Raw genomic sequence first — 24675 nt, forward strand, 5'->3', positions numbered from 1 at the left:
CCTCTTTTACACATATAACCAATTATTGTGATTCACTGCAGATATATTTGAAAGCTCCTTTCAGCCATCATTGTTATTACAAGCCGTGAGAAACCCCTCTTTCCATTTCTCACCCATTCTTCCTTGACACAGATTCTGCGCAATGGAACCGTCATTATTGTTTCAGCACTGATTGACTCTGGAGTCACTGGTAACTTCATCACGGAGGACCTTGTGAAAAGCCTGAATATCACTGTGATCCCAGTATCACCTATTGGATTGGTTCAGGATTCTGAAGGTCTGCAGCAATGCCACACATGAGGAGAACCTTTCTCTTTTAGTTTCTACTGCTCATTACCACCAAAGTTTTAGGCCATCCTTGGTTACAGAAAAATCATCCCCAGATTTCCTGAGTGAAACCTGACATTTTAGCCTGGTCAAGTTTTTGTTTACAGAACTGTTTTAGTAGTCCCTGCTTAGTTATAGCCTCCATTTTGGTGGACAGTCCAGAATCAGCAGACATCTTTTCTATACCTGATATGGACTTGCCTGAGATGTTTAGCAAGGGTAAGGCTGCAGCATTACCACTCCATCATCCCTACATCCCATCTAACTTCTACAACCCTGCCCTATTTATTCTGATGTAATGAATGTCTTCTCTTGTGCAATATTATACTACTTTGATGCTATATTTCCCTTCAGGATCAATAAAGTGTTATATATTACAACTGTGCTATAGACCTGGTAGAAGGTGGTGTACCTCCCAGAACTCATCCTTACCCAGTGTCAATCACTGAGAACGAGGCCCTGGAGTACTATGTAGCAGAGGCCCTAGCTAAAGGTTATATCTGCCCTTCCAAGGCCCCCGTTGGAACATGATTCTTTTTTTTATATCTAAGAAAGATGGAGGTTTATGTCCATTCGTAGACAACAGGAGGCTTAACGACGTGACCATTAATTACGCCCTCCACTGCCATTAGTACCAGATACTTTAGAACAACTTAGGGGGCCCAATTCTTCACCAAGCTGGATCTCCGAAGTGCCTACACTCCAATGAGTATTATGGTGGGTGACAAGTGGAAGATGACATTTATTACCTGGATACAGGTTTTGTCTTGTGGTCTGGCCAACACCCCTTCCATTTTCCAAGTCTTCTTTATTAACTATGTGTTTCAGGACATGATAACAAAGTTTGTTGTGGCTTACATCAATGATACACTTATTTATTCCTCCAAGCTGTCTTCTGAGTGTGTAAGCCAAATGAAAGCTTTTTGCAAAGGTTGCTACAGAACATCCTGAATGTAAAGAGCAAGAAGTGTGCATCTGTACATCCTTGTTAGGGTATGTCATTATGCACTCAAAGGAAAACTTTGTGTACTGTACTGGAACTGCCAAGCTGACCAGGCTTTTCTTGCTCTAAAGAAAGTCTTCACTAATGCTCCTGTGCTGAAGCACCCTGACCCTGAGGAGCCATTTGCTGTAGAGGTGGATGTTTCGGAAGTGGGATTAGAAACCATCCTATCCCAACGTTTGTGGTCTCCTCTCAAATTATACCCCATAGCCTTTTTATAATCACTCTCAACTGGCTGTAGATCAGCATTCATTTAGCCCCACCCATCAGTGTCAATATGTCACTGTCAATATGCAAATCAGTGTTCTTGAAGCTTTCCATAACTATATAATTACTATTATTGCTGGCCCAAGATCAGTATTCTTATAGCCTCAAAATCTCCATAATTACAACTTAATCATGATCAGTTTTCACTAAAGCCTCTTTCAGCCATATAATTGTTGTAATTAAAACTGACCCCAGATTAGTTTTCTTAAAGCTCCTTTCAGTCATTCTGACAAACCCCAGATCAATATTCTTGGAGTCTCTTTCAGCCATATAATTGCTCAAATTCAGACTCAACCCCAGATTTGTTTTCTGAAAGCCCCTTTTGCTGTATAATTACTGTCATTATTGATGATCCCGTTGATGTTTTAAATCCCCTTTATTGTTATTATCAGTCCAATCAGCTCTTTAATTGTTATTATCAGCTCATTATTGTTATTTTCTTTCATCGTACTTTTAGACCTTTTTCTTTCATATTCATAATTTTAGAGCCACATACTCACTGACATTTTAGATCTGCCATACTGTATGAACACCTTTGTCATTGTGTTCTTTAACATTCTTAAAGTCATGATTTGTTTACCAGCTAAAATCACTAACTAAATAGAAGTCAATCAAGCATTTGGAACTCTAATTTAGTTTCTTTATGTGAATGTTTGGTAAATACAGCAGACTTAAATTTCTATTATAAGCCTCGACATATATTACACTGACTGAGAACATGATAAAAGTGAGTTACTACTTTTAAGAAACGTTTGTAAAGGAAAAATCTCTTTAAAGGGCTTTTAAAGGAATTGTTTCTATTAGCGAGTTTATTTCCATAGAAGGTAACGCCAAAACCCAGCACCGGTTCTCTTGTCTGCCGGACGTTACGTTCAACAACTACGGAAGCACCGAACGTATACTTCCGAAGTTTGAAGAGCTTCGTTTGTAGATTCTGAAACCTGATCGCTGTTTGGGGTTATCCGGCCGTAGATTTGCCACCGTTATATGTGCAGTTTATCGCTCGCTGGCTACTTAGCTAACTGTGCGCAATGGCTGACGAAGTAGCCAAGGCGCAATCTGCACAACCTGGAGGAGATACAATTTTCGGTAAAATAATTAGGAAAGAGATTCCTGCTAAAATAATATACGAAGACGATCAGGTGTGTATTCTGTGTATATAGATAGTGCCTGTTAGCCAGTTAACTAGCTAGGATAACCTAGCGGTCTAGCTAAATTTGTCGCTTCAGATTTGCTGCATTAACGTTGAATTAGCTGGTGCTATTCCAGTTGGCACTCTTAAAGGATAAATTGCTTATTTTTAGCATCTAGGTTCACGCTAGCTATCTAAGAGTTGGGGCGCTACATGGTGCATTAGTTTGTCATGTGCTGTCAGGAAGCTAACTAACGCTAGCTACCACGCCCAAGATGACAAGTTGTCTATCTTAGTTAACAGTAACTTAATATCGTACTAGCTAACCTATTCAGCAAGTGCTTGAACTGAATCAGAAACGTTGCTTTGAGCTCCATTCTGAACAATTGCAAAATTGTAAGATATTGCACTGCTGAAAATGGACGTATCCTCTGGATACTTAAATATCTGAGTGCCTGCAGAAGATAAACGTGTTCAAGTACCTTTTTAGTTGATGTAGGTTAGCTAACCTGGCGTTAACGTTAGCATGCAGTGCCGTTTACCGCTGCGAGGACAGAGTCCAACTTCGAACCCGACTCAGCACAATTTGAACAGTCTCTTTAAATATTAGCAAGCTAGCTGCCAAACGAATATTTTTCTTAGGTAAAATAGCTTAATAAAGTGAATTCCCTAAAACCAGAAACTTAATGAACGTCGTGTATCCATTTTCGTGTTATTTATTTTAAAGGCTTAATTTACTTCATTATAAACGTTGGCATTTATGGCTCATTCTGACGTGATTCTTGATGGTAAAAGTGCGAGTTCTGAGTCTCTTGCCCAAGATGCCAGTTTTTCCCTTTCCCTGTCGAGACAATCAGATGTTTTTGTTGATTTTTTTTTTTTTGATTTTTTTATTTCCAAACCAGCACTTGTACGTTTGTTGTTTTTAATCATTCAAACCTTTAGCGCATTTTTTTTTCTTGAAAAATGTATAAAGGAAAGAAGCTAACGCACGATATATTCCATGCATTTTCCCATGCAATATATTCAATGCATTTTTAAAATTGTGTTAAGAACCAGTTGAATGATTGAATTTACATGGAATGATTATATTATTCTTTTCTCTCAAAGTGCATAGCCTTCCATGATGTGGCTCCACAGGCTCCTACTCATTTTTTGGTAGTCCCAAAAAAACCCATCACACAAATATCAAAAGTTGAGGACGGTGACAAAGAGGTAAGTATGGGACACTTCATAGCTACTTCAACTGGTTGCATAATTTGTGACCTCCTCTTGTCATAATAAAATGTAACCTAAATTGGTTCCATGATACAGGACAGGTGTCATTGTAATAAATTTATTTCACCCAAAAGGAACCAGTTCCTCTCTATTTATACAGCTCGTAGACAAACAAACAGAAATCTGAACCATTTCTCTGATGTTGTACGCATGGTTAGGAAATGACAGAAATACAATTTGTGATTCACATGCATAAATTGACAATATTGACAAATGGGTGTTGTAATAACTTTGGTCCAACAAGAAAAGGAATTCGTTATGTAGTAATGTAACAGTTACATGCTCGACTGGATAACTAGGCATGACATGCTGTGGGGTTGTGATGTGCTTATTCACTACAGAAAAATACTAAATTCAGAAGTATGCTGCATTCATGTGCCATACCTTCTGCTTATTCCTTAATATTTGAAAATGCTGCTTTTTGTAGGAGCACATTGAGTAGCTCCACAAATGGACACAACACTATTTTCAGTTCAGTTCATCAGTTTGCCACAGTAGAAAAAAAATGTTATGTTTTGTTTCTTCAGATGATTTGTTTCATGCATATCTCAAGAGACAAGTTTATGAAGTTTTTTTGTGTATATCTGCTTGGTCAATAGTTTATGTTTGAGAATGCTTTCTAACCCGCTATTTCTCTCTCTCTCTTTCTCTCTCTAGCTTCTTGGGCATTTGATGATTGTTGCCAGTAAGTGTGCACAGCAAGTGGGATTACCCAATGGCTACCGACTGTTGATTAATGAGGGTCCTGATGGGGGTCAGACGGTTTACCACCTCCACGTTCATGTTCTGGGCGGCCGTCAGATGGGCTGGCCCCCAGGCTAACTACTGGGATCCTGATCCACTTCAAGTTGCATCATTTGTATCAGTAGTCAACAGCTGCATTGTGTTGACGCAGACATCCACAGTAGGTTCTATAATGTCGTTTAAGATGTAATGATTCAATGGGGGGAGGGAATAAATGTACTTATCAGCTGTCACCCTTGCGTCTCTTACTCATATGCACAGAAATAGGGTGTTGAATTTGTAATGGATTTTTTCCTTCACATCTCTAACGTAGTTTGAGCTTTTCCATGCTATGCAGTATGCCTGTACTCCTCCTGCAGTACAGACAGACATCCACTTGAGGACACTCTTGCATTACCTTATACTCATGAGGCCAACCAATGTGACAGGGTACAATAAACTTACTGTGGTAAGCTAAGCAGAAGTGGGAGAGAAGAAAAGCACGCTAGTATATACACTAAACAACCACTACTGTATATTTATTTGTCTGTTGTTTTTTTTTTTTGTTTTTTTTACATTATGAACTACAGAAACACCACTAGGCATTTAAATAACTATATTTTATGATTGTGTAAATCAAATAACACTGAATACAAACCAATGGCTATTAACTTAAGTTCCAAGCTACACCAAGTCATGGGTTCAGTGGCATAGGGAGGCATTTGGGCTCTAAGACATGGATGATATTGAGTGACAAAATAATAGTTCTGAGACCTTAACTGTCCATTTGTAGAGTCATTGGACTCTTCATCTTCAATCATCTTCAATTAATCTAATCTAAGCCTATCATACACGAAATTGTTTCGGTATGACAGTGTTACTAATTGCTCTGACCAAAACGAGTCATCTTATAAGTGAAGGTTATATAGCAATTACTATGAAATTTAAAAAAAAAAAAGTTTAGCGCGTGTGTTTGTTCTATGGACATGCGAAAACGTCACATATTTAAGCGAAAAACGTCTAATAAAATTATAGCCTTACTGAATAAGAAAAAATAAATTAAACCAACTGAACATTAAAGCAATGAGACCACATAGAATTTTATGTCCGACTGACAAAGGGAATGTTGCTCTGAATTTGTTAAAACGTTTTGGAGAGTCAGACGTGTGCTTGAATTTAGGAAGTTACTCCCAAAAGCGTTTTTTCTTTACTGTCGTTCTCGCAATGGACAAACCAAAAGATTCAGAATTTAATGAGAAAGGAATCATGAATATTAATATTGCGGGAATGTCTATAACCAATTGAAACGGGAAAAGGCAGCATGCTAATTAACATTTGACAGCTGAAAAAAATCCAACCCTACCCGGAGGAGAGATGGAGAATGGAGTAGAGTCGACTTGGTCAGAGGAGACTAATCGTTGTCCAGTCTGAAACTAAGGATCCTATGAAAATTTGAACATGGTGAACCTATAGGCCGGTCAGTACTAGATTAGAATAAAAAAAGCAGACATTACCAGAGGAAAGTTAATGTGGATTAAATTACATTTGCTGATCTTTTTATTTCTTTTTGGTTCCTTATAAAACGGTCTAACGATGCATCGCGCTTTCTATTTTCCGATTGCCACGGAACGCAGTCGATATAAAGAGCGATTGGAAGCGAGTTTGGCAGGGCTTTGTGAACTTGAGATGCTAAAACAACGGCATGAATGCCTGGTTCGAAGTGCCCTGACCCTCGGAGACACCGTCTCTGGCCGAGCGGCTTGGGGTGTGCTTCGGCCACCGCACGCTTTCGCCGATTCTCCAAATCGAACGCAGTACATCTCGGGTTTGGGAGGGCAACAGGTAAGAATAATATTTTTAGCGCACGGTTCACGTAACATGTTGATTACCCTGCTTGAAAAAGTGAAAACTAATCCAGCCTGTTGAAAAATAACTTGAAAGATGCTGTCGGTGGCTAGAAAGATAGTTTTCGCCTACTTGACTAGTATAGACTACTCAGTGGCCTGTGTTTGGGCTATTTCTTAGTCCACCTTCTACAGTTTAGAAACGTTATTTGGAAGTGCGGAACCCGATGTTTGCATTAACCTCCCTTTTCTCTTATGCTAATACTTTTGCTTGTATAGGCCCTACAGTCTGGACCAGCGAATCGAACGTGAAGAGAAATATTAGGCTGATTTATTTAATTGGGTCTTAAAAGTAAGAGTTAAATCCAAGTGTGATGCAGAATAATTACTTTAAAATGCGCCCTGGTGCCTTTGATGTTGATGGTCGATGAGTGAACTTAAAAGGTCTGATTCACATAAGTGCTGGCTTCTGCATCTTGACATGTGGGTCCGAGTCCAAACTTTTGTTGGCTTTAAAATATAGTTTTATTGGCAGCGCTCATCCCACAGGTGACCCAATGCTGCGGGTTACCAGCATGTACAGTAAACCTGCACACCAGCAGTTGGTAACTTGAGAGTGACTCTAACTGTTGATGCTGATGAGTTTACACTCAGTTTTTGCTTACAAATGGTCTAATATAGTGATAAAAATCTTGTATTAAATAAAAAGGCCAAAGATTGTTACAATAATGGCAATAAATACATAGAACCACAGGGCTAAAGACTGCTGATTTTCCTGTAGATCTGCACAATGTTCTGCCTTCTGGAATGTGAAGGTATTTAGAGAGTGATTTATCTTTTTATACAAAGATACAAACGCAGATGCTGTGGCTTAATCTTATTGCTTGAGAATGTGATGGGCTCTGGTGGACAAAAGTAAGTAAGTGTGTGTGTGTGTGTGTGTGTGTGTGTGTGTGGTGGGGAGGGGAGGGGTTGTGTAACAGCAAACTGCCATATGGTAGAGTGTGTGTGAGGGATGGGTTTAAGGGGCTATCAAGGCCAGAATAGATATGCTGTAGGAGTACTGCTCAGCACACGCACTTATACATTAGACCAGTTTATTCTTGGCATCACAGTGCTGACAGCAATCTGACGGTAGGTAACAGCTGGGAAAGCACCAGTCATACTGTCCACATTCCGTATGTGTGTGTGTGTGTGTGTGTTTGCCTGTATGCATATACATTGTGCATAGGAAAGTACCTCCTCAACCAACTGTGTCAGCATATGCACGCTTTATCATTATTCTATCAGTTGGCTGGTGACTGAGGGATGCTTGAGAGTGTGACTCTGATTGTGTGTGTAAATTGGGAGTGAAGCGTTAGGGTGTTCTGACTGTTGGCTCTAGGAAGAGGAATTAAATTGTAGATGGTTCATTGGACTCCTTGAGGATCAGAGAGACCTTAGTGCAAAACTCTGCATTTAACGGTCTCTGTGAAACATTTGTTAGATGAGTGGTCTTGTGACCCTGCGTCTAGCAATGATCAGCTCCTAGTTAATGTCAATTAATAATAAATAGTATTTCTCACTGCTACAGTGTAGTAAGCTACTTTTAGAAGTCTTACAATAATTTGTTTAGTCTCTTCTCCTCCAAGCCGTCTTATTTGGTGAGCTCTGGGGACTGGTGTCTGTGGCCTGGGAGAGGAAAATGGTGCTGTACTTGTCAGCTTCTCTGCCATTCTACCACTAAGGGAACTTAAGAGCAAGGGAGCAGGGAGATGATAATTGCACCGTTCAGGGGAATCTTGTTTGTGTGTGAATGTCTGTCTTCTTTTCAGTCTTTCTCTGTGCTCAGTTGGAGACTTCCATGCTGCTATCATCAGAAAGTGCGATTACATCATTTGGTTAAGCTAACAGGCTTTGGGTGGTTTGTGTCTGGGGCTGGGGGGTGTTAGTTTGTGGGGGTTGCAGGGCTGTGGCTGTGGTTACAGACATGGTACAGACTCCAGGGAACCTTCAGACACCACTCCGTGCTGTGAAGATAAGACGTCATGTGGGGTCTGCGTCCTGGTGTGGAATGAGTAGCTTTTGAAACTGAGACTGTGTGAATATCCCAGGCAAATCCACATTCGAAAACTGTTTTCAAAACCCTTTGATGGAATTTGCTCAAGGCATAATCTGCAAGTGTTTGAGTTGTACCACTGTTGTGCCTCAGCCATTCATACTTCCATAAAAGCATGTTGAATATCATTTGAATATTAAAATAGTGTTAACTTTTATTTGCAGTACATTTAGATACATGCGCTGTTTTTTGCAGCAATACATTTCTACATGGATCCTTTAGCCATTTAGCTACATAGACTGTATTTTATAGTCATACATTTCCTGCCAACAGGTCCAAGTCTTGACAGTGAATGGCTGAATTGTCTGACGGTGATGGCTACACTTATATAGCATAACGCTCAAAAGCACCTACATACAGCTTTCTGATTGAATATGAAGCCTATAATAAGTCATTTTATTGCTGTTGATCTGTGTACCTTTGTGAAAAAAAATTACATCTTTGGTGCAGAATCATGGGTAGAATTGATCCTCAGAGTTATAAGGTCCACAATTCTAAATAGCTTTCAAAAACCCAACCAGTTGTGTTATGGCATCATTCTGCCTACTTCCGAATCAGTGGGGAATGTTTTGTCACTAATTATTTCTATATGCATTGATTTTTCGAACAAAGTAGTTATAGCCTAATTTTAGCTGTAAATTTACAGCCTTATATCTGAAATTTGTCTACAAAAAAACAAAACATGAAAATGATTCATTTATAGACTTATCATTGCTACATGTATCAAAACATATTTATATTGAAAGTGTGTATCACACAAGCACAAGTGGCATCCTGGCTGCCTCAGATCCACACCGTTCCACAGCTATATGATATTTGCCGTTGTTGTCACGAAGAAATCCTGCTAGCATTAACATGAGCCCCCACTGCCGACATCCGTGCCCTGGGAGTCTTAGTAAAGTATCATCTCTGGCAGAGCAGCGTGTGCTGACTAAAGCAGTGTGGCAGTCACAGAACAGTGTGGATTGGCTGAAGTTGTGATGTGAGAAGCAGCAGTCATTACAGGAGCCCTGAAAACCACAGCGTTTAAGCCAACACTTGCATTAGTTCATTTACACAAACGGTCATCAGCAGATCTCATGGCTGTTACAGCGACACGGAAACGAAGCACACTTCAGGAAAAATAAGTTTCATATTTGACGCCTCACTTTTCAGAGAACGTTTTAGCTGGTCCATTAGAAACTAATTTGCATTGCTATGATAGTAGGGGCTGCTAGCAATCTGGTAATCAGTGTTTGGGAATGCAGCTGACTGCTTCACTCTGCATGTGATACCATTATCCCAAGTATAGTAATTAGACAAGAGATCTGTAGTGGATCTAAGACAATTATTTGATCTGATGCAGTAATTCTGTTCATCATGTATACCTCTTCATTTTTGAACAAAGTATTGCTTTTTAAAGTATTTTTTGCTAAGGGTTTTCTCCATGGTGATGTGAACAGTAAGCCTCATCTCCTCTAACTCCACTCACTGTTAGAGATGGACAGTACCATATGGATATTCTGTTCACGCCGTCTCATGTTTGCTGTGACGCAGTTATTCTCTCTTATTAAGTTCCCCTCTGACCAACGTCATTGTAGACAAGCCCATTGCACGCTAATCTTCTTTTCTATTGGTCTAAATATTTGTTCTATAAGTCTAAATATTTCTTCCAAATGAAGCAAAGGAAAGTGACCAATAGCTACAAAACAAAAATGTCCTCCTGCAGAGCATCTTTGTAGGTAGAAAAACACACCTTCTATCATCAAATTGTTTAACTTGAACAGTTTACAAACGTCTTGGAACATTTTAACACTGCAGTGCAGTGAAATTTCCCTTTGTTTCTTTGGGCCACATGCCACCTTCTTACTCCTACACGCCATTTCGCACTTAAGCAGTGTAAATACAGTGTGTGGTTGTGTGTTCAGCTGTAACTGGGAGACATGCTTATAACACTGTCTGTGTATTTGTTTGTGTGTGTGTGTGTGTGTAGGCAAATTGGATTCTAATATTTAAATTATTAAAAATTTAAATTTCAACATTTAAAACATTGCCAACATTTCCCATCATGTTTCATTGTTTCACCCTTCTGACATTGCTGTGCTAGCATATTGAATAAAGCAACAAACCAACAACCAAACCTCTGTGCTTTCCTTAAGTCAGGTGACAGAGTTGTTTGGGGGGGTAGGCAGGGACATCCATTCATAAATGGAACATTCTGTCCTTTCCTTCCCAGACGTCCATGCTGCGTTCTCATGGTGTATGACTGAACGCAGTGATGGGATGCCACACTGATTCACCCTCTTTCTAACTAATCCGGGAATCCTACACAGCCTGTTCACACACTCAGGGAGCAAGAAATGCACTCAGGAGGTCAATAACCTCGCTGAAGTCTCTACATACAAAGCCAAAGAGACACAGACACACACACACACACATTATAAAGACTGTCAAAGTAATTAAATAGGCAAGATCAGACCGAATGCCGATTTCAATGGAAAAGCAGTGTATTTATAGAAAGCACACTCCTTCTCTTTTGAATATATTAATTTTTTTAGCTGTAGCATGTCCATCTCAGCCTGTAGGTTGCAACCCCATACAATGAACTGGAATAAACTGTAATGGTGATTAAAGTATTAAAGATATGGATGCTTCTTTGTTATTTGCTGAATCGATTGTATTTGCTCCTCATAATTACTGGAGGTTTTTGAAATCAGAATTGGTTTTCATTTGATCTATTTAGTTTTTAGGACTTGCCTTTTGTAATCACAGCAGCTCTATATAGTGCATTTTATGTACCCAGTCTCATTGGCAGAGATGGGGTCACACAGGGACATTAATGAGCAGGGTGTGTGTGTGTGTGTGTGTGTGTGTGTGTGTGTGTGTAGGGATTAATGGCAGACCTTCAGCAGCAGGTGGGAGAACTGAGGGTTGATACAGAGAGCAGCTGTGTGAAACACCCTAATGATGCAGGATACAGTGGACCAAACTCAGGTATAGCTCAACTTACCAATCTGTTCCTGTGCCTTTTATAAGGGTATACAACTATAGCTCTTTGTAATTCAGTATTCTAATAAGATACTAAAGGGAAGAGGTTTTTTGGTTGCTTGCTTTACTGAACTTGACCCTGGGGTCACAGTGAGCACTTCCTACTTGTCTTATTTTAGCCTTGGTGATATTTTGAACTGAAGGTATGATTAGTTGCTCTTTAGCTTTTACTTTATCCGTGCCTCATGTATATGCCATTGTGCACCTTCAAAACAGCAAAGTACCCTTGAGTCATCCTCCAGAAATTGTCCAGAAACCTTAAAAAAAAAATGTTAAGCTGTGCTTCATATTGCTTGCTTTTTACACAACCATAGCAGTTCAAGCTAGCCCATTGCTCAGTCATATAAACTACATGCTTAAATGAGTGAGTGTGTTTAATTGCATTTATTTATTTTTTGTGTGTTTGTGTGTGCATGTTCTTATTCATTTCCTCAGGTTTTCATGAGCAGAGTGAGCGTCAGTCTCCTCTGGACTCAGGAGAGCTCTCTCCCAGGACCATGTTTCCCATGCAACTGCCCAGTACCAGTGAGAGACCCAAGACTGCTGGTGGGAAACCCAAGCAATATCTCTCTCTCTCTCTCTCTTCCTCTTACACTCTCTTTCTCTCATTGAAAGCCTCTTACTGACGCAGTCTGCTTGCTGTCCCCTGTTTTGGACTCCCATTTTTTGCAAAGCCAGCGCGTGCCCCCCCCCCCCCCCCCAACTGCATTGAGGGGGTTAAACTTGCAGCTTCCTCTAATTGCATCAGCTGAAAGTCCTGCAGACAGCACAGAGCTCCCGTTCAGTCATGAGACGTGCAGTGTACTGAGACCTCACTGTGTGCATACAGAGCCAGGACGTAGAGAAAGGCTCTCTGTGATAGCACAACGACACACACACACATGCACGCATGCGCGCACACACGCACTCATGTTATTAGCTTACTCTTTAAAGCCTTTTTGAAATGCAGTTATTTCCCCAATTAGTGTCACCCACTGCAACACGTCTGTCAGGCTGTCAGATCTCTTGTAAACATGTACACAGCTGACCACAGTCATTCCCAGTGAGAGCACAGTCAACTGTCCACTATCACCACTGTCAAATGGTGCAGCTACAAAACAAACCTGAGTACAAGCTGTAGGATATGTGGATGCACTGCCATAAAGCATGTGCATGTTTCGGTGGTGATCTCAGTTGCACACTCCAGACTGACTACAGTTAGGTTCTTGCACTGGTGGCTTGCCTGCAGGCTTGTCAGTGGCGATGAGTTAAACAGTTTTATGAATACTCAATGCATTGTAAATAATGGGAATGCAGTAGCTTATTAACTTGCCTACATATTTATTTTCACTGTGTAATCAAAAGCACAAATACCAACCATCATTTGTATGCACATTCGAGCACACATGCAAAAGCACAATTTGCATAATGCTTCTACAGAAAAAAAGGCTTTTTGAGTAATGAGAAATGGTGTCCAGATCTTCCACTGTTTTGGCCTGTGTATTTGGTCATGTCTTTGGTATTTAGAGCACAGGTGCTTTTTATATGTAAACCTGTCAAAAAATGAGTGAAATATATATTTAGGCAATGATACACAGGCACAACTATACACAGAAACATGTTAGAAATCTATATCCACATCACTGAGTCAAAGCTCAGATTTTGTAGGAACAAGATAAGTTGATAATTGTTTGGTAGCATGATTAAGTGATGGAGAAATATATGATGTAGAGGTCCATGAATACCCACCAAATTTTTAACTTTTAAAAAAAGGTACTTGTATACTAAAGCTAAAGTTGCAGTTGTGATGATAGTCGGAAAAAACACATCCATCTTCCTCTGTTTTCCTCAAATTCTTTGGCCTTGGCTATAACTCTGATTAATGCTTGTTTGTTAGTTACCGTGGGTTGCCTTATTGTGTTCTGTTTTTGCCTGAACGTGACTTTGGTTTTGATTGTAGGGGACGTGCTTGTGACCAGTCTTGATGGGCTGCAGGACGGTGGGGGGCGCTGTCTGGTTCCCAGGTCTCTCTCATCACCTCAGACACCCCTGACAGGTGCCACAGAGAAAGTAGTGGAGGGAGAGGTGTGGTTGTGGCCAGCAGGTTATGAAGCTGGGGAGGATGGCCCACCCGCAGTTGACGCCCACGGGCAGGTTCAGCGCGTAGAGACCTACATCATGGGCCTGATCCAGCGCCGCTTGCTGACCTCAAGGCAGTGCAAGCCTCGCCCTAGCCTGGGACCCGAAGCTAGGGGCGTGGCGAGGCAGAGCAGCCTGTGCCGCAAGGCACCTCCTTTTGCCGCCGAACACAGCGGGGCGTCTCCCGGCACCGAGAGGCCAGTGTGGGCCTCGTACAGCCTGGAGGAGGAGAGGCTCGGAGGCATGTCCCCTGAGGAACAGCTGGCCATGCGCTATCCCAGGCCCACGCTAGCCGGGGTGTACTCCACCTCACCGGACTTCCCGTGTGGCCCGCCACAGCACAGCAGCAGCGAGGCGGACTCGCCACAGCAGTACTCTCTGCTGCGATCACCCTCCTCAGATGAGCAGCTGGTCAATGCCCAATACATTCCTGCGCAACCGTGCCGAGCACCAGCCAGAGCCAGGATGAACCGCACTCCCGCTGCTCCGAAGGCTGGCCGCCCTGCCTACTCCCCAGAGCGGGTGGCAGCCAAGCCGCGCGCCACACCCAAGAAGTGCCGTTTCACCGAGGAGCGGGCAGCAGCCAAGAAACCTGGCCGCAAGGCCTGCCGCTCGCAGTCGGAGAACAGCCTGCTGAGCCAGAGGGGCGTGCCAGAGCGCAAATACAGCACGGTAGAGAGGGACACAGGACGTGTCGGCCAGCCCAGGGGCCGACGTGCCCAGGGCAGCTTGGGCCACCGCCGCTGGCGTTCCACACTGGAGCTGAGCCAGGACGAGGCAGAGCCTCCACCTGAGCAGGCCATCAGACGCTCCCGCAGGTCCCGCCCTGCCCCTTCTCCCTACGTCTACAACCAAGTTCCACATCACCTCCACCATCCGCATCAGCTTCACCAACCTCACCTCCACTCCGAATGCATGCCGCACACCTCGCCGTGTCGGCAGGATGGCGGCTACAAGCATGTTGTCTCTGGGGACTGGGAGTCCAGCCTGAGCGAGGGCGAGTCCCCAGGCTCCAGCTCCATGACCAGCGACTCCGATGAGAGCGGCGGGCTGGTCTGGCCCCAGCAGCTTGCGCCCCAGCTGGCTCCGCCTGGAGCCCCACTGCAGTCCAAAGCCTTAGTCAAGATCAAAGCCTCTCACGCTCTCAAGAAGAAGATCTTGCGCTTTCGGACCGGATCGCTTAAAGTCATGACCACCGTCTGAACAGAAAGCTACCTAGGGAGATCCTTCCATATTCATGTTTTTTTTGAGGGACGCAGTAGAGGTTTTGAGTGTGCTGTGGTAGCAGCCTAACCGAAAGCAAAAGGATTTGAGCTCCAGCTGTTGGCCTCAGATCATGGTGAATCTGAGCCTAACCCCTGTACATATCTGTGTATGTGGTAAAGGTGCTTGTATATATGATTGTACTCTGTAAATAAAAACCTTGGACCATGTCATTAGGATGTTTGTGGTTTAAGAGACAGACGATGGTTTGTGTATGAATGTGTAAAAGCAGCACTTCTGCATACAAGTCACAAACAATTTCCAGCTATAGAACATAATTACGGCTTCATGTCAGTCACAGCAACCCACGCAACAGTTGCGTGAGACAGGAATGACTTTCTGACGCGTCTCCGCACTGAGGACGAGACAAGGATGGAGCAGGGATCTAGAGAAAGGAGAGAATCTGCCCTGCCCCAACAGATACTAGGAAAGGGATTCCGTCCAAACATAATACATGCAGAACACACGAAGACCAACAGGCCATTCCTCAGCATGTCATTATGCTTGTACCGTCCAGAACAACATTTCATAGACTAGGCTTGCTCATTAAACTGCAGCGGAAGAAATCTTATGAATGCTGTTAATGTAATTTTTGTCTGCAATATTCTGTAACATTGTTTTAAGCTGAACTTGACCTGGGTGGAGATACTTTTATTTATTTAAAAAATTTTTTACTGGGCTGTTGAGCGGTACAGCACCTTGGGTGTTCTGTCATGTGTACCAAGAGGTTCATTGGTGCTGCAGCTTTATATGTGCACAGCCTGGGCACAGCACAGAGCACAGAGAAGCCCACACACAGCACAGAGAAGCCCATGTGGGAAGGACTGGGGTGGGGTACAGGGGGCGGGGCATGGGTTGCAGGGTCAGCAGAGGACTGGAGCTTGGCATGGGTTATAGGGCGCAACCGAAGGGTACTGGGTTTGGCGGCGGAACAGAGGCTACAGGCAGAGGGGAAAGGGGCTGGGCTCAGATGCTGCGTCCCTGGAGCTGAGGCCCTATCTGGCTTACCACCGGTGGAAGTCCAGCCTCCAGAAGAAAACACCTCCACATAAACACTTACTTAGCCCTAAGTAGAAACCTAACAAGATAATAAACCCCAGATGGACCGTAACTAATCTCGCTTCTCTTTTATGAACTTTCCTTCAAAACCGATTTATGAAGTGTTGTTCGTCCAGGGAGCGGTCGCATAAATGATCTGCATACTGGTTTCATTTGACATTGTCACACCAACACCACTTTGTGGCTTCATCCTTGGCAGTAAGCAGATGGCTCTTAGTTTAACACTGCTGTGGTGAATTTGGAGCAATACCCACTCAGTGCAGGCTGGATGGGCACTGAGTCTCACTTGATGTATCAGTAGACTTCAGATGGTTGCACTTCATATTGTCAGATATATGTTCTCAGCAACTAAAAGTTACAAGTCTAGAGGTTCAGTTCCAGCATACAACAGGCTAGATCACAGGGCACAGCCTGTAGGCCTCAGCTGGCCATCTGCAGTCCTTTTACATTGTGCATATTATACCTGACCGTGGCCATGCCTGTGCCTCTAATTGCATATGACTATACAAAATGAATGAATTCCAGTGAAATAAATGAAAGTAGGCATACAAATATCAGTGAGTACCTACAGTGAGTACTAACTTCACTGTTCATGCTACTCAATAAGTTGTGCCAATATCAGTGTGATATTAAAAAACTTTCAAAATTTGTTTCCGAGCATCGATCATGGTGGTTAGAAATCAATGGTCAGGGGTGCTATTATCTTGTCAAGGCTGCATTTCTTAAATGGTCTGGCCCAGTGCAGAATGCGGGAGAAAAAGAGTAAGCCATTCTCAAAGAAGTGATGCCCATTTATGGACGCAGAGGCTAGCATGATAGGATCTGTCGGCATTGCTAAATTCCTGCACGGGCCAAGCGGGAAATTTTCTTAATGTTGGCAAGAATGCTCGCCCTGAGCTATCCACAAATGACAGCTTCATGGAACTGCTGTGATGAGATTGAGATGTTTTGCCACACTAGGAGTGATGGAGGGGCTTGTAGCAGAATGCTGGGAGTCTGGGACACAGTGGCTGAATAACAGCAACAGAAGAGCAGAATGTGTGAGAGTGGCTTAGTGACCACAGCCGGACAGTGCCACAGCAGATGAGCAGAGCGGCTTTACCCATCCAACGCTGACTTTAGCTCCAACCTCATTAAACTCTGTGAAGAAAGAAGCTTTGTAACTGCTCTTTGTAAAAGTCCCCCCCTCTCTCACACTTTCTCTCTCTCTCTCTCTCTCTCTCTCTCTCTCTCTCTCTCTCCCTCCCTCCCTCCCTCTCTCCCCATCTGGTCCTGGTTAAAGAGGCTCCCTTCAAGGCCAAGAACCTGGAGAATTTCCTGTAAAAGGGGGAGGGGCAGAGAGGGAGGAAAACGAAGACAGAAACAAGAAATTAAAAGAGCCAAAGGGTGGTGGGGGGGGGGGTTAGCAAGACAATCCCGGCTCCACATCTGGCTTATATTAAAAGGAGGAAAGGGGGGTTGGGCTCTCCTGTGATTGCACAAAGATGAGAGAGACCGAGCAAAAAAATTTGTAATATTATCAGGTTTGTTTTAAATAGCTCTCCTGGTGTGTAACAGAAACCTTGTAGCTCAAATTTGATCAATTTTAGGTTTTCACATCATTTCAAAGCTCTTATGAAGTGGTCTAAAACATGGGTGTCTCAGGTGAATACTAGCAAACTGCTCTCTCTCATATTTTATGGATCTCCACTTTGGTGAGATTAACCAGATTTCTTGAGGTAGACTCCCTGTGCTTCACCTGCCTGTTCCTCCTACTTTTTTCTGCGCAACTCCTAATCTTGTCCTGTAGTCTCTGTTGCATGTATAAATGCACATACTTACACAAGTCTCACTTTGTTCATCTTGATTTAAAGCCTTTTACAGACCAGGACTGTTATGTGTACTCAAAGATGGTTGGGTCTGTATGCATACCAGAGTCTGGGAGCTCTGCCAGACAGAGCACTGAAGGGAAGTGAGGGTGCAGAAAGAGAGAGAGAGAGAGAGAGAGAGAGAGAGAGAGAGAGAGAGAGAGAGCGAGAGAGAGAGAGAGAGAGAGCGAGAGAGAGAGAGAGAGAGAGAGAGAGAGAGCGAGAGCGAGAGCGAGAGAGAGAGAGAGAGAGAGAGAGAGCGAGAGAGAGAGAGAGAGAGAGAGAGAGAGAGAGCAGGATCTTTGGAATAAGTTGCATTTTCAGACAGCTGCTCCATGTCCTGCCAGTCTAGGCTCACTAGCAGTGCAAGCCCCTCCTCCGGTCCACTATATCTAAAACTGGATGCTGGAGGAAGAGAGGTGTCCTGCTTTGATTGACAGAGAGTGTCCTACCTTAAACTTGTCTGACAGCTGTGTTCAGGAAATATTATAGGTACTCAGTCCTGCTCAGTATGAATCTAAATCCTATGCCAGTGCATTTTACATTATTATTTTTATTTTTTTTACATACTATTGAAGTACTTAATATATGCAGATTCAGATTCACCTTGTCTTGTTACTTGCTCTCGGTTACTGTGGACTTTACATCTACCACTCAGTAAGGTCTTGTGTGAAGAAGACTAGAGCTCGAGCTCTCTCTTTAGTCTAACATATGGTTCTGCCCAGCTGTTTATCTATCTTTTCTGCAATTTTATCAACAAAGTTGATCTGAGATCCCAATCCATAACACAAAAGGGAATAAAAAGTACAGTTACTCAAATTGTTTTTCTGTGTACAGCGTTGTAAGAAGCAACTACTTGAGTTTAAACAGGATTATGCAAAACTGATTTTCTTGCGCCCTCATGTGACTGGATTAGTAAGGGAATTTTTTTTTTTTTTCTGTTGCATCTTTTTCAGGGTTTCATGGACATTAAAAGAAGGAAGCAATCAACTGTCAGTACATTTTACTGTAACTGGTGTAATTATATTACACACTGGGAAAGAATGCTGATGGAGTACACGAATGATTAGCTAATATGACTCTAGTGCACAGGTGTGGCAGGTATTATCTTGTGGGATTAAGGACTTCTTTTTTATATGAAACATTCAGTACCTGCTATAGCCTTCTTCACGGGCCACTTAAATGACAACCAGTGAGTGCAGTCAGCCTTTAGAAAACATGTAACAAGAAGAACGCAACCACTTGTATAGAGACTGTGCTAAATGCCAAAAATGTAAATGTTAGTAAATGTAAATTATGTGAAGCCAAGTCAGCTAGCATGACTACCGAAATGTTCATGACTATTTAGACGTTGTTACTGATTACAGAAGTACAATAATATATTAAGAAAGTACCAGGAGATATAGCTAACCCGTTCTTTCTAACATCTGGTATTATAAAAAGTTTGAAAAAAGGGATAATCTTTTGATTCATAAACTAAAATGCTTAAAACCATTACTGCATTTTCTCCAAGCAACATGAAGAAAGGACATCAGTGTGTAACCTCAGCATAGTGCAAAGAATCAGAAGCCTCAGCAGAGTCCATGTGGCATGTAGACTACTACATAGTACAGACTATAACTGCCATATATAAAGAAATGTATAATAACATCACAATGAATTTGTGATGAATAAAAAGGCACTTAATAGATTGTTAGGAGTATAACAACATTTAATTTTTACAGTTCACAGAAATGCACGTTTTCATTTTCACCTGCATTTGAAATATAGACACAGTAACTGTGGGTGAGTATCTGTATGGACTAGGCTTTTATCAGACATAAACACACAGAGAGATTTGTCTGAGGAAATCGATTGCAGAAGCCATTTTATATATGTAGTTCCCTGTCCAGAACAGGAAGGCTTCTCTACTTAATACTCCTATTCCATTTTGTCCTTCAATGCCTCACTCCATATATGTGAATACTTTTTCTTCATTAAAAAAAAAAAGCATATAAAGCATTTTGTCTTTATTGACACCTTAAAGTTTATTAAGATGTCTGTAAAGTATAGAAGTGTGAACTACAGAAGCGAGCTGCTCTGTAGAATCTGAGCCCCTAAAACAGGGCGGTGCCACCTCTGGAGGGGTGGGGGAGGGGGGAGGGGTCAGACGAGAGTGGTCAACCAGTCCAGGTGGCACAGTGGCGGTGGAGTGTTTGATAGGAGCTCCTCTGAAACCAACAGAGATGGTATGAATTGGTGCAATATCCTAATAATCTAACATAATCAGAACTATGGAAAAAGGTTCATCAAGCATTTTCTTTTGCTGCTGTTTGATGAAAATGTGAAAGATTGGCATGAATTTTATTGCTGTGTTTATATAATACTTTGAGAAGACTTGAAGCTCTTGCAGATGACTAATTTGTCAGGGAATAGAAGGTCATGCCTAACATCCATTTCCTTAAAGCATACTGATCTGCATATCTTAGATTTCTACAGGATATCTTTATCATGTATCATGTATTTATCAGGCATGCTTTTTTAGTTACATTGGAATTTAATGTATTAGGTTATTATCGTTGGAGGATATAGAATTAGAATAATTTGAGCAGTGCTTCAATGTGCAACTTTGCAGAACACAGGCTTGCAGAATCCCTCTCATTTACACAGTTTCTGCAAAGTAAAGCATCTGTTCCTACTCCAGAAGATCCAACATCAGTGTGTAGGCAGAATCCTTCAGCATGCTGCATAGGGAGCACTGTGTGTTCTCCCACAGACCTCATAGACCCGTATTCTATGTACACTTATCTCACTAAGTAATCATGACTGCAATATTGCTTCTTTTTTTTTCCCACTCTTGACCGAGTTGCTTTTACATTTTCCCAAGGTTAGTATTGATAATGGATTATTAACATACATAAACAATGCCTCCATCTTGTAATTATACTATGTGCTAGTATTCCATAACTTTGGAATACTGTTCAATTCCATGATTTCAGCTCCACTGTCTGTTGGCAACACACTGTGGCAATCACTGCACTGCACTGACCGCTTCTCTCCACCTCCCTCCATCTTCTCCCCTTGGCTTAAGATGCTGACTTGGGACAGGGAATCGTCCTCTTCCTCCTCCCTGGAGGACCGTCTCTGTAGAGGCCAGGGCAGCTCTCCTCTGCCCTGCTCCACCTGTGTGGGGTCCACCACTATGGAAGGCAGGCGTCTCCTCTGGTGCATCAGGGACATCAACTCCGGGCCTTCAGACGAGTCAGGGAAGATCTGGGAGGGAAGGAGGACAGTGACATTCAGAAGGATTGGAACCGTAACGCCACTATGGGTTAGGCTCCATATTCCAACATTTGAACACTATGAGTATTGAGGGTAAAGTATATACTTTTTAAAAAGTTGCACACATATCAAAAATCATAGCTTTGAATAGATTTCTACAAACCTACGGCTCAGCAGCGGCTCAGACTGGAAGAGACTGAGGTTGGAGCTGGTTATTAAATTACATCGAATACCGTTGCAGAAGTATCACTAATTAAAATCCTACTGTCCTAGGAGGCTTCTATGATTTCCCATTAGAATTACAGGGAGAATCTGCTTATTCTGTTTTGAATATGTAGACATCTTTGGCCATCTGCTCTTCTTGTGTTCTCTGTTGCTTTCTCCTTTTTTCACATTTTCACCTACCAGGTATTAAAACTAAATATAAAACTAAATATCAGCCATTTCCCCTTTTTGTGTAATCAGTTATTTTAGCTTTTGACTTTGTGCAACTTAAATTAAAATTACATTAAAATGCTAAATATTAAAATGCTAAATATGCTTTATTGAGACTTACCATTCATGTCTGCATTTTAAAAATAAAACTTGCAATAATGCTTTATATTATTGTTTTTATTTTGCAGAAAAACAGTAAATGGACATGTATGGTTTTTCATTGCAAGGACTCATTTTCCTTGTGAATCAGTCTACCTGGTATGGCGTGCACTCTTCTCTTCTGTGCAGATGAAGCTCCTCTGTGGAGGAGTCCTGTTGACTAGATGCCATCGCACTACACACACAGAAAGTGAAAGAGACCGAGAGAGAGAGAATTATTAAGACACCCAGGATTTTAAAAATCATTCTCTTATATAAAGGGCATTATTCAAGCAGTAGTTGGCATTCATTCCCAAATCATATTACTGATTAATTATTTTCTCCAGCAAGCCCAAAGAGTCAGGACTTTGTGGACATTTTGCGATAGTCAAATCCTGTGGGCTTCATCATTTTATTTAGAAGCTGTTATTACAGAAATAATAAACATTACTTTCAGCATTTTATTTTCAAAACATATTTCTCATTTTCTCTGTGAGCTTTCAGGAAAGTAACTGGTCTATTCTAATCTATTAAATGGACTGATAAAAGTCAGTACATGATTGACTCCTAAGCACTTCTGGGATAATCCGCTGTCTGTACTTATTAAATACTGGATACATGTCATATGCCACACATATGCTGTGTCTGAAACATAAATGACATAAATGTCTTGCCCTACTAATACCACCATATGCATGTGTGTGTGTGTGTGTGTGCGTGTGTGTGCAGAGGCACAGTAAGCCACAGATAACAGGCTTGTAGCCCCCTGAGGGGAGGAGTTCCTCCATTATGACGCAGCAGGATTTTCAATAATCTCCACAGCACTGAACAGATACAGCCCTCTCACCAACCACAACCACAATAGAATTGTCCAGCAACATCCGCCCCAACAACGTTATTTCTTAACAAAGCAATTCACCAAAAATGTCACTGTACCATTTCCCAATTATGTCATTCCGTACCAGTGCCTGTCTCTATAAAAAAAAAACAACAACAAACAAACAAAAAAACATCATCAATCCAATTCCCCATGGAGTCTATCCTCACCAGTAGCATTCCTCAACAATGTCCTTTTCTATTACTGCTACAGTGTGGGTTAGTGTCTCTGGACCTACCTGTGCTTGGTAAGTCTCAGAGCCCAGAGTCTGTGTAGCTGAGACACTGCAGATCAAGCTCGCTGCTGTTCCTCCGCTTTGTTCTGTAGGCACTATGGCACTATGCTCCCGAGTACCACACACTGCCCTCAGGTGAAAGCACACTGGCACTTCCACTCTCACTTACGATATTTCTCTGCTTATTAGCCTTCTTGTTGCTGTTATTCTTCTTCTTTTTCTCTCTCTCTCTCTCTCTCTCTCTCTCTCTCTCTCTCTCTCTCTCTCTCTCCGATGATCCTATAAGATTACTGTCTCAGGTCATTAAAGAGTTCCAAGTGATATTTCCTTGACTACTCCCCAGTGCATGTACAAACACGCTACTCTTCACACACACATATACATACACACACTTTAGTGCACTACATAAATATTTTCATTAAGACAACCTGCCTTACTCTTATCACACAGATATTCCTGTCTAATGCAACCCCCCCCCCCATACACACACACATATACTGTAGATTAGCTGTTAGCAGTGCTAACTGGTTTATCCTCATAAATGTTGCTTTATAGTATGTCTGGTCTCTTTATTTCTCGGTTCTCTAAGATGAATTCTTCAGAGGAGCTCCACCTATGATGCTTTCTGACTTTTCCTCTCTAGACATTAAAGGATGCACAAGCACACATTTTCGAACTTTCAAGAATTGGCTCAATTCAGGAGTTCACTTTTCATTATGTTTAGCTGTAAATCAGGTGGTTTAACTAGATGAAGCTGCTGTTCCAGTGACAGGAAGTGGACCATCATTAGTCACCTTTATGGTTTAGAAATTTTCATAAATATCCATCATCACCTGACTATGTGCTGTTCAACCTCCCCCTGCTTTCACCACTGAGATAAAAATAAGACAGGAATATTCAGAGAGAGAGAGTCAGGAATGAGACAGGAGTATTCAGAGAGAGTCAGGAATGAGACAGGAATAGTCAGAGAGAGTCAGGAATGAGACAGGAATAGTCAGAGGGAGATGTGGGTTCAGAACAATCGGACATTCCAAATTATGTGAACTAATACAAAATTAGCCTCGTAGTGTCCACATAACTCAATAGAACAAGACAGGCAAAAAGTGGTCAAAGGTCAAACCTCTTACAGTGAAAAATACTACAATCATGGAACTTCATGCTTTGAAAAATACTCCATGCTTCACCACAAGAGGGCACCAGAACACTCTTATTAGAATTTAAGTGTCCTTTTCCGGTCAGTTGGGCAGGTAGGGCAGTTTGCCTTTTCCTCAGACATTCCACTGGCGTCATGAATTTATCTTTCAGTTTAAAAAATAATCCACGATTCCCCTAAAATAGAAGACTTACCAAACATCCTTTCCCTCGCATTCGACAGCAGTGTTTGTAGATCTTGCAGCAAGCTAACACTTTGCTACATTCTTTAATTTTCCACCTTGTAAAACTAAGTGAAACTAATGAATTCACTGCCATCAGGAGCTGCTCATTTATTTTCTCAGTTCCCTGGAGTCTAAAGAGACTCTGGTTAATGCTGGTCATTCTTGAGGGTTTACATAGGACCATACTGATCCAACTAATTTTGGAAAGCAGTAATAAAATGTGACAGACTGACTTTAATTAACAAGTGTGCATTGCCAAAAAAAAAAAAAACCCCATATCATTCCTATCCAGAAACCAAAGTGGTGTAACATGAGACCTTTGTAATATCAATAAATGGTTCGCAGGAGATATCTTTAAAATAGACAC

General features: G+C 41.9%; 3 protein-coding genes across 5 annotated transcripts; 2 read left to right on the top strand and 1 right to left on the bottom strand.

Moving 5' to 3' along the window:
- Positions 1 to 2488: 2488 nt before the first annotated feature.
- On the top strand, positions 2489 to 4984 carry hint1 (histidine triad nucleotide binding protein 1). The gene is made up of 3 exons (XM_027016150.3): positions 2489 to 2739; positions 3840 to 3944; positions 4665 to 4984. Exons 1-3 carry the CDS (start codon positions 2629 to 2631, stop codon positions 4827 to 4829), a joined length of 381 nt encoding a protein of 126 aa, XP_026871951.1. The 5' UTR covers positions 2489 to 2628; the 3' UTR covers positions 4830 to 4984.
- Positions 4985 to 6030: 1046 nt separating this feature from the next.
- On the top strand, positions 6031 to 15714 carry dact3a (dishevelled-binding antagonist of beta-catenin 3a). 3 transcript variants are annotated; one of them, XM_027016127.3, is made up of 5 exons: positions 6031 to 6207; positions 6365 to 6572; positions 11540 to 11645; positions 12135 to 12245; positions 13639 to 15714. In XM_027016127.3, exons 2-5 carry the CDS (start codon positions 6417 to 6419, stop codon positions 15018 to 15020), a joined length of 1755 nt encoding a protein of 584 aa, XP_026871928.2. In that variant the 5' UTR covers positions 6031 to 6207; positions 6365 to 6416; the 3' UTR covers positions 15021 to 15714. The 3 variants fall into 3 exon arrangements, with proteins under 3 accessions (XP_026871928.2, XP_026871926.2, XP_081558950.1); XM_027016125.3 differs by having other exon boundaries at positions 6032 to 6572; XM_081702824.1 differs by lacking the exon at positions 6365 to 6572 and having other exon boundaries at positions 6033 to 6207.
- A 3958-nt stretch (positions 15715 to 19672) lies between these two features.
- LOC113581165 (uncharacterized) lies at positions 19673 to 22790 on the bottom strand. Its single transcript, XM_081702541.1, has 4 exons — positions 22757 to 22790; positions 21938 to 22016; positions 21015 to 21238; positions 19673 to 20196 (listed from the first exon to the last, which is right to left on the bottom strand). Exons 2-4 carry the CDS (start codon positions 22010 to 22012, stop codon positions 20007 to 20009), a joined length of 489 nt encoding a protein of 162 aa, XP_081558667.1. The 5' UTR covers positions 22013 to 22016; positions 22757 to 22790; the 3' UTR covers positions 19673 to 20006.
- Positions 22791 to 24675: the final 1885 nt, after the last annotated feature.

Source organism: Electrophorus electricus, chromosome 19, assembly GCF_041902795.1.
Source record: "Electrophorus electricus isolate QZ-2024a chromosome 19, ASM4190279v1, whole genome shotgun sequence".
NCBI classification, from domain to species: domain Eukaryota; kingdom Metazoa; phylum Chordata; class Actinopteri; order Gymnotiformes; family Gymnotidae; genus Electrophorus; species Electrophorus electricus.

What these genes read in the sequence shown, in the direction of transcription:
- hint1 (XM_027016150.3), top strand. Translation starts at nt 2,629, where the DNA reads ATGGCTGACGAAGTAGCCAAGGCGCAATCTGCACAACCTGGAGGAGAT. An exon ending in TAATATACGAAGACGATCAG is followed by an intron (nt 2,740 to 3,839) that starts GTGTGTATTCTG and finishes TTTCTCTCAAAG; the next exon opens with TGCATAGCCTTCCATGATGT. An exon ending in TTGAGGACGGTGACAAAGAG is followed by an intron (nt 3,945 to 4,664) that starts GTAAGTATGGGA and finishes TTCTCTCTCTAG; the next exon opens with CTTCTTGGGCATTTGATGAT.
- dact3a (XM_027016125.3), top strand. Translation starts at nt 6,324, where the DNA reads ATGCATCGCGCTTTCTATTTTCCGATTGCCACGGAACGCAGTCGATAT. An exon ending in ATACAGTGGACCAAACTCAG is followed by an intron (nt 11,646 to 12,134) that starts GTATAGCTCAAC and finishes TCATTTCCTCAG; the next exon opens with GTTTTCATGAGCAGAGTGAG. An exon ending in TGAGAGACCCAAGACTGCTG is followed by an intron (nt 12,246 to 13,638) that starts GTGGGAAACCCA and finishes TTTTGATTGTAG; the next exon opens with GGGACGTGCTTGTGACCAGT.
- LOC113581165 (XM_081702541.1), bottom strand. Translation starts at nt 22,012, where the DNA reads ATGGCATCTAGTCAACAGGACTCCTCCACAGAGGAGCTTCATCTGCAC. An exon ending in AAGAGTGCACGCCATACCAG is followed by an intron (nt 21,239 to 21,937) that starts GTAGACTGATTC and finishes CTTCCCTCCCAG; the next exon opens with ATCTTCCCTGACTCGTCTGA. An exon ending in GAGGGAGGTGGAGAGAAGCG is followed by an intron (nt 20,197 to 21,014) that starts GTCAGTGCAGTG and finishes TGTTGGTTTCAG; the next exon opens with AGGAGCTCCTATCAAACACT.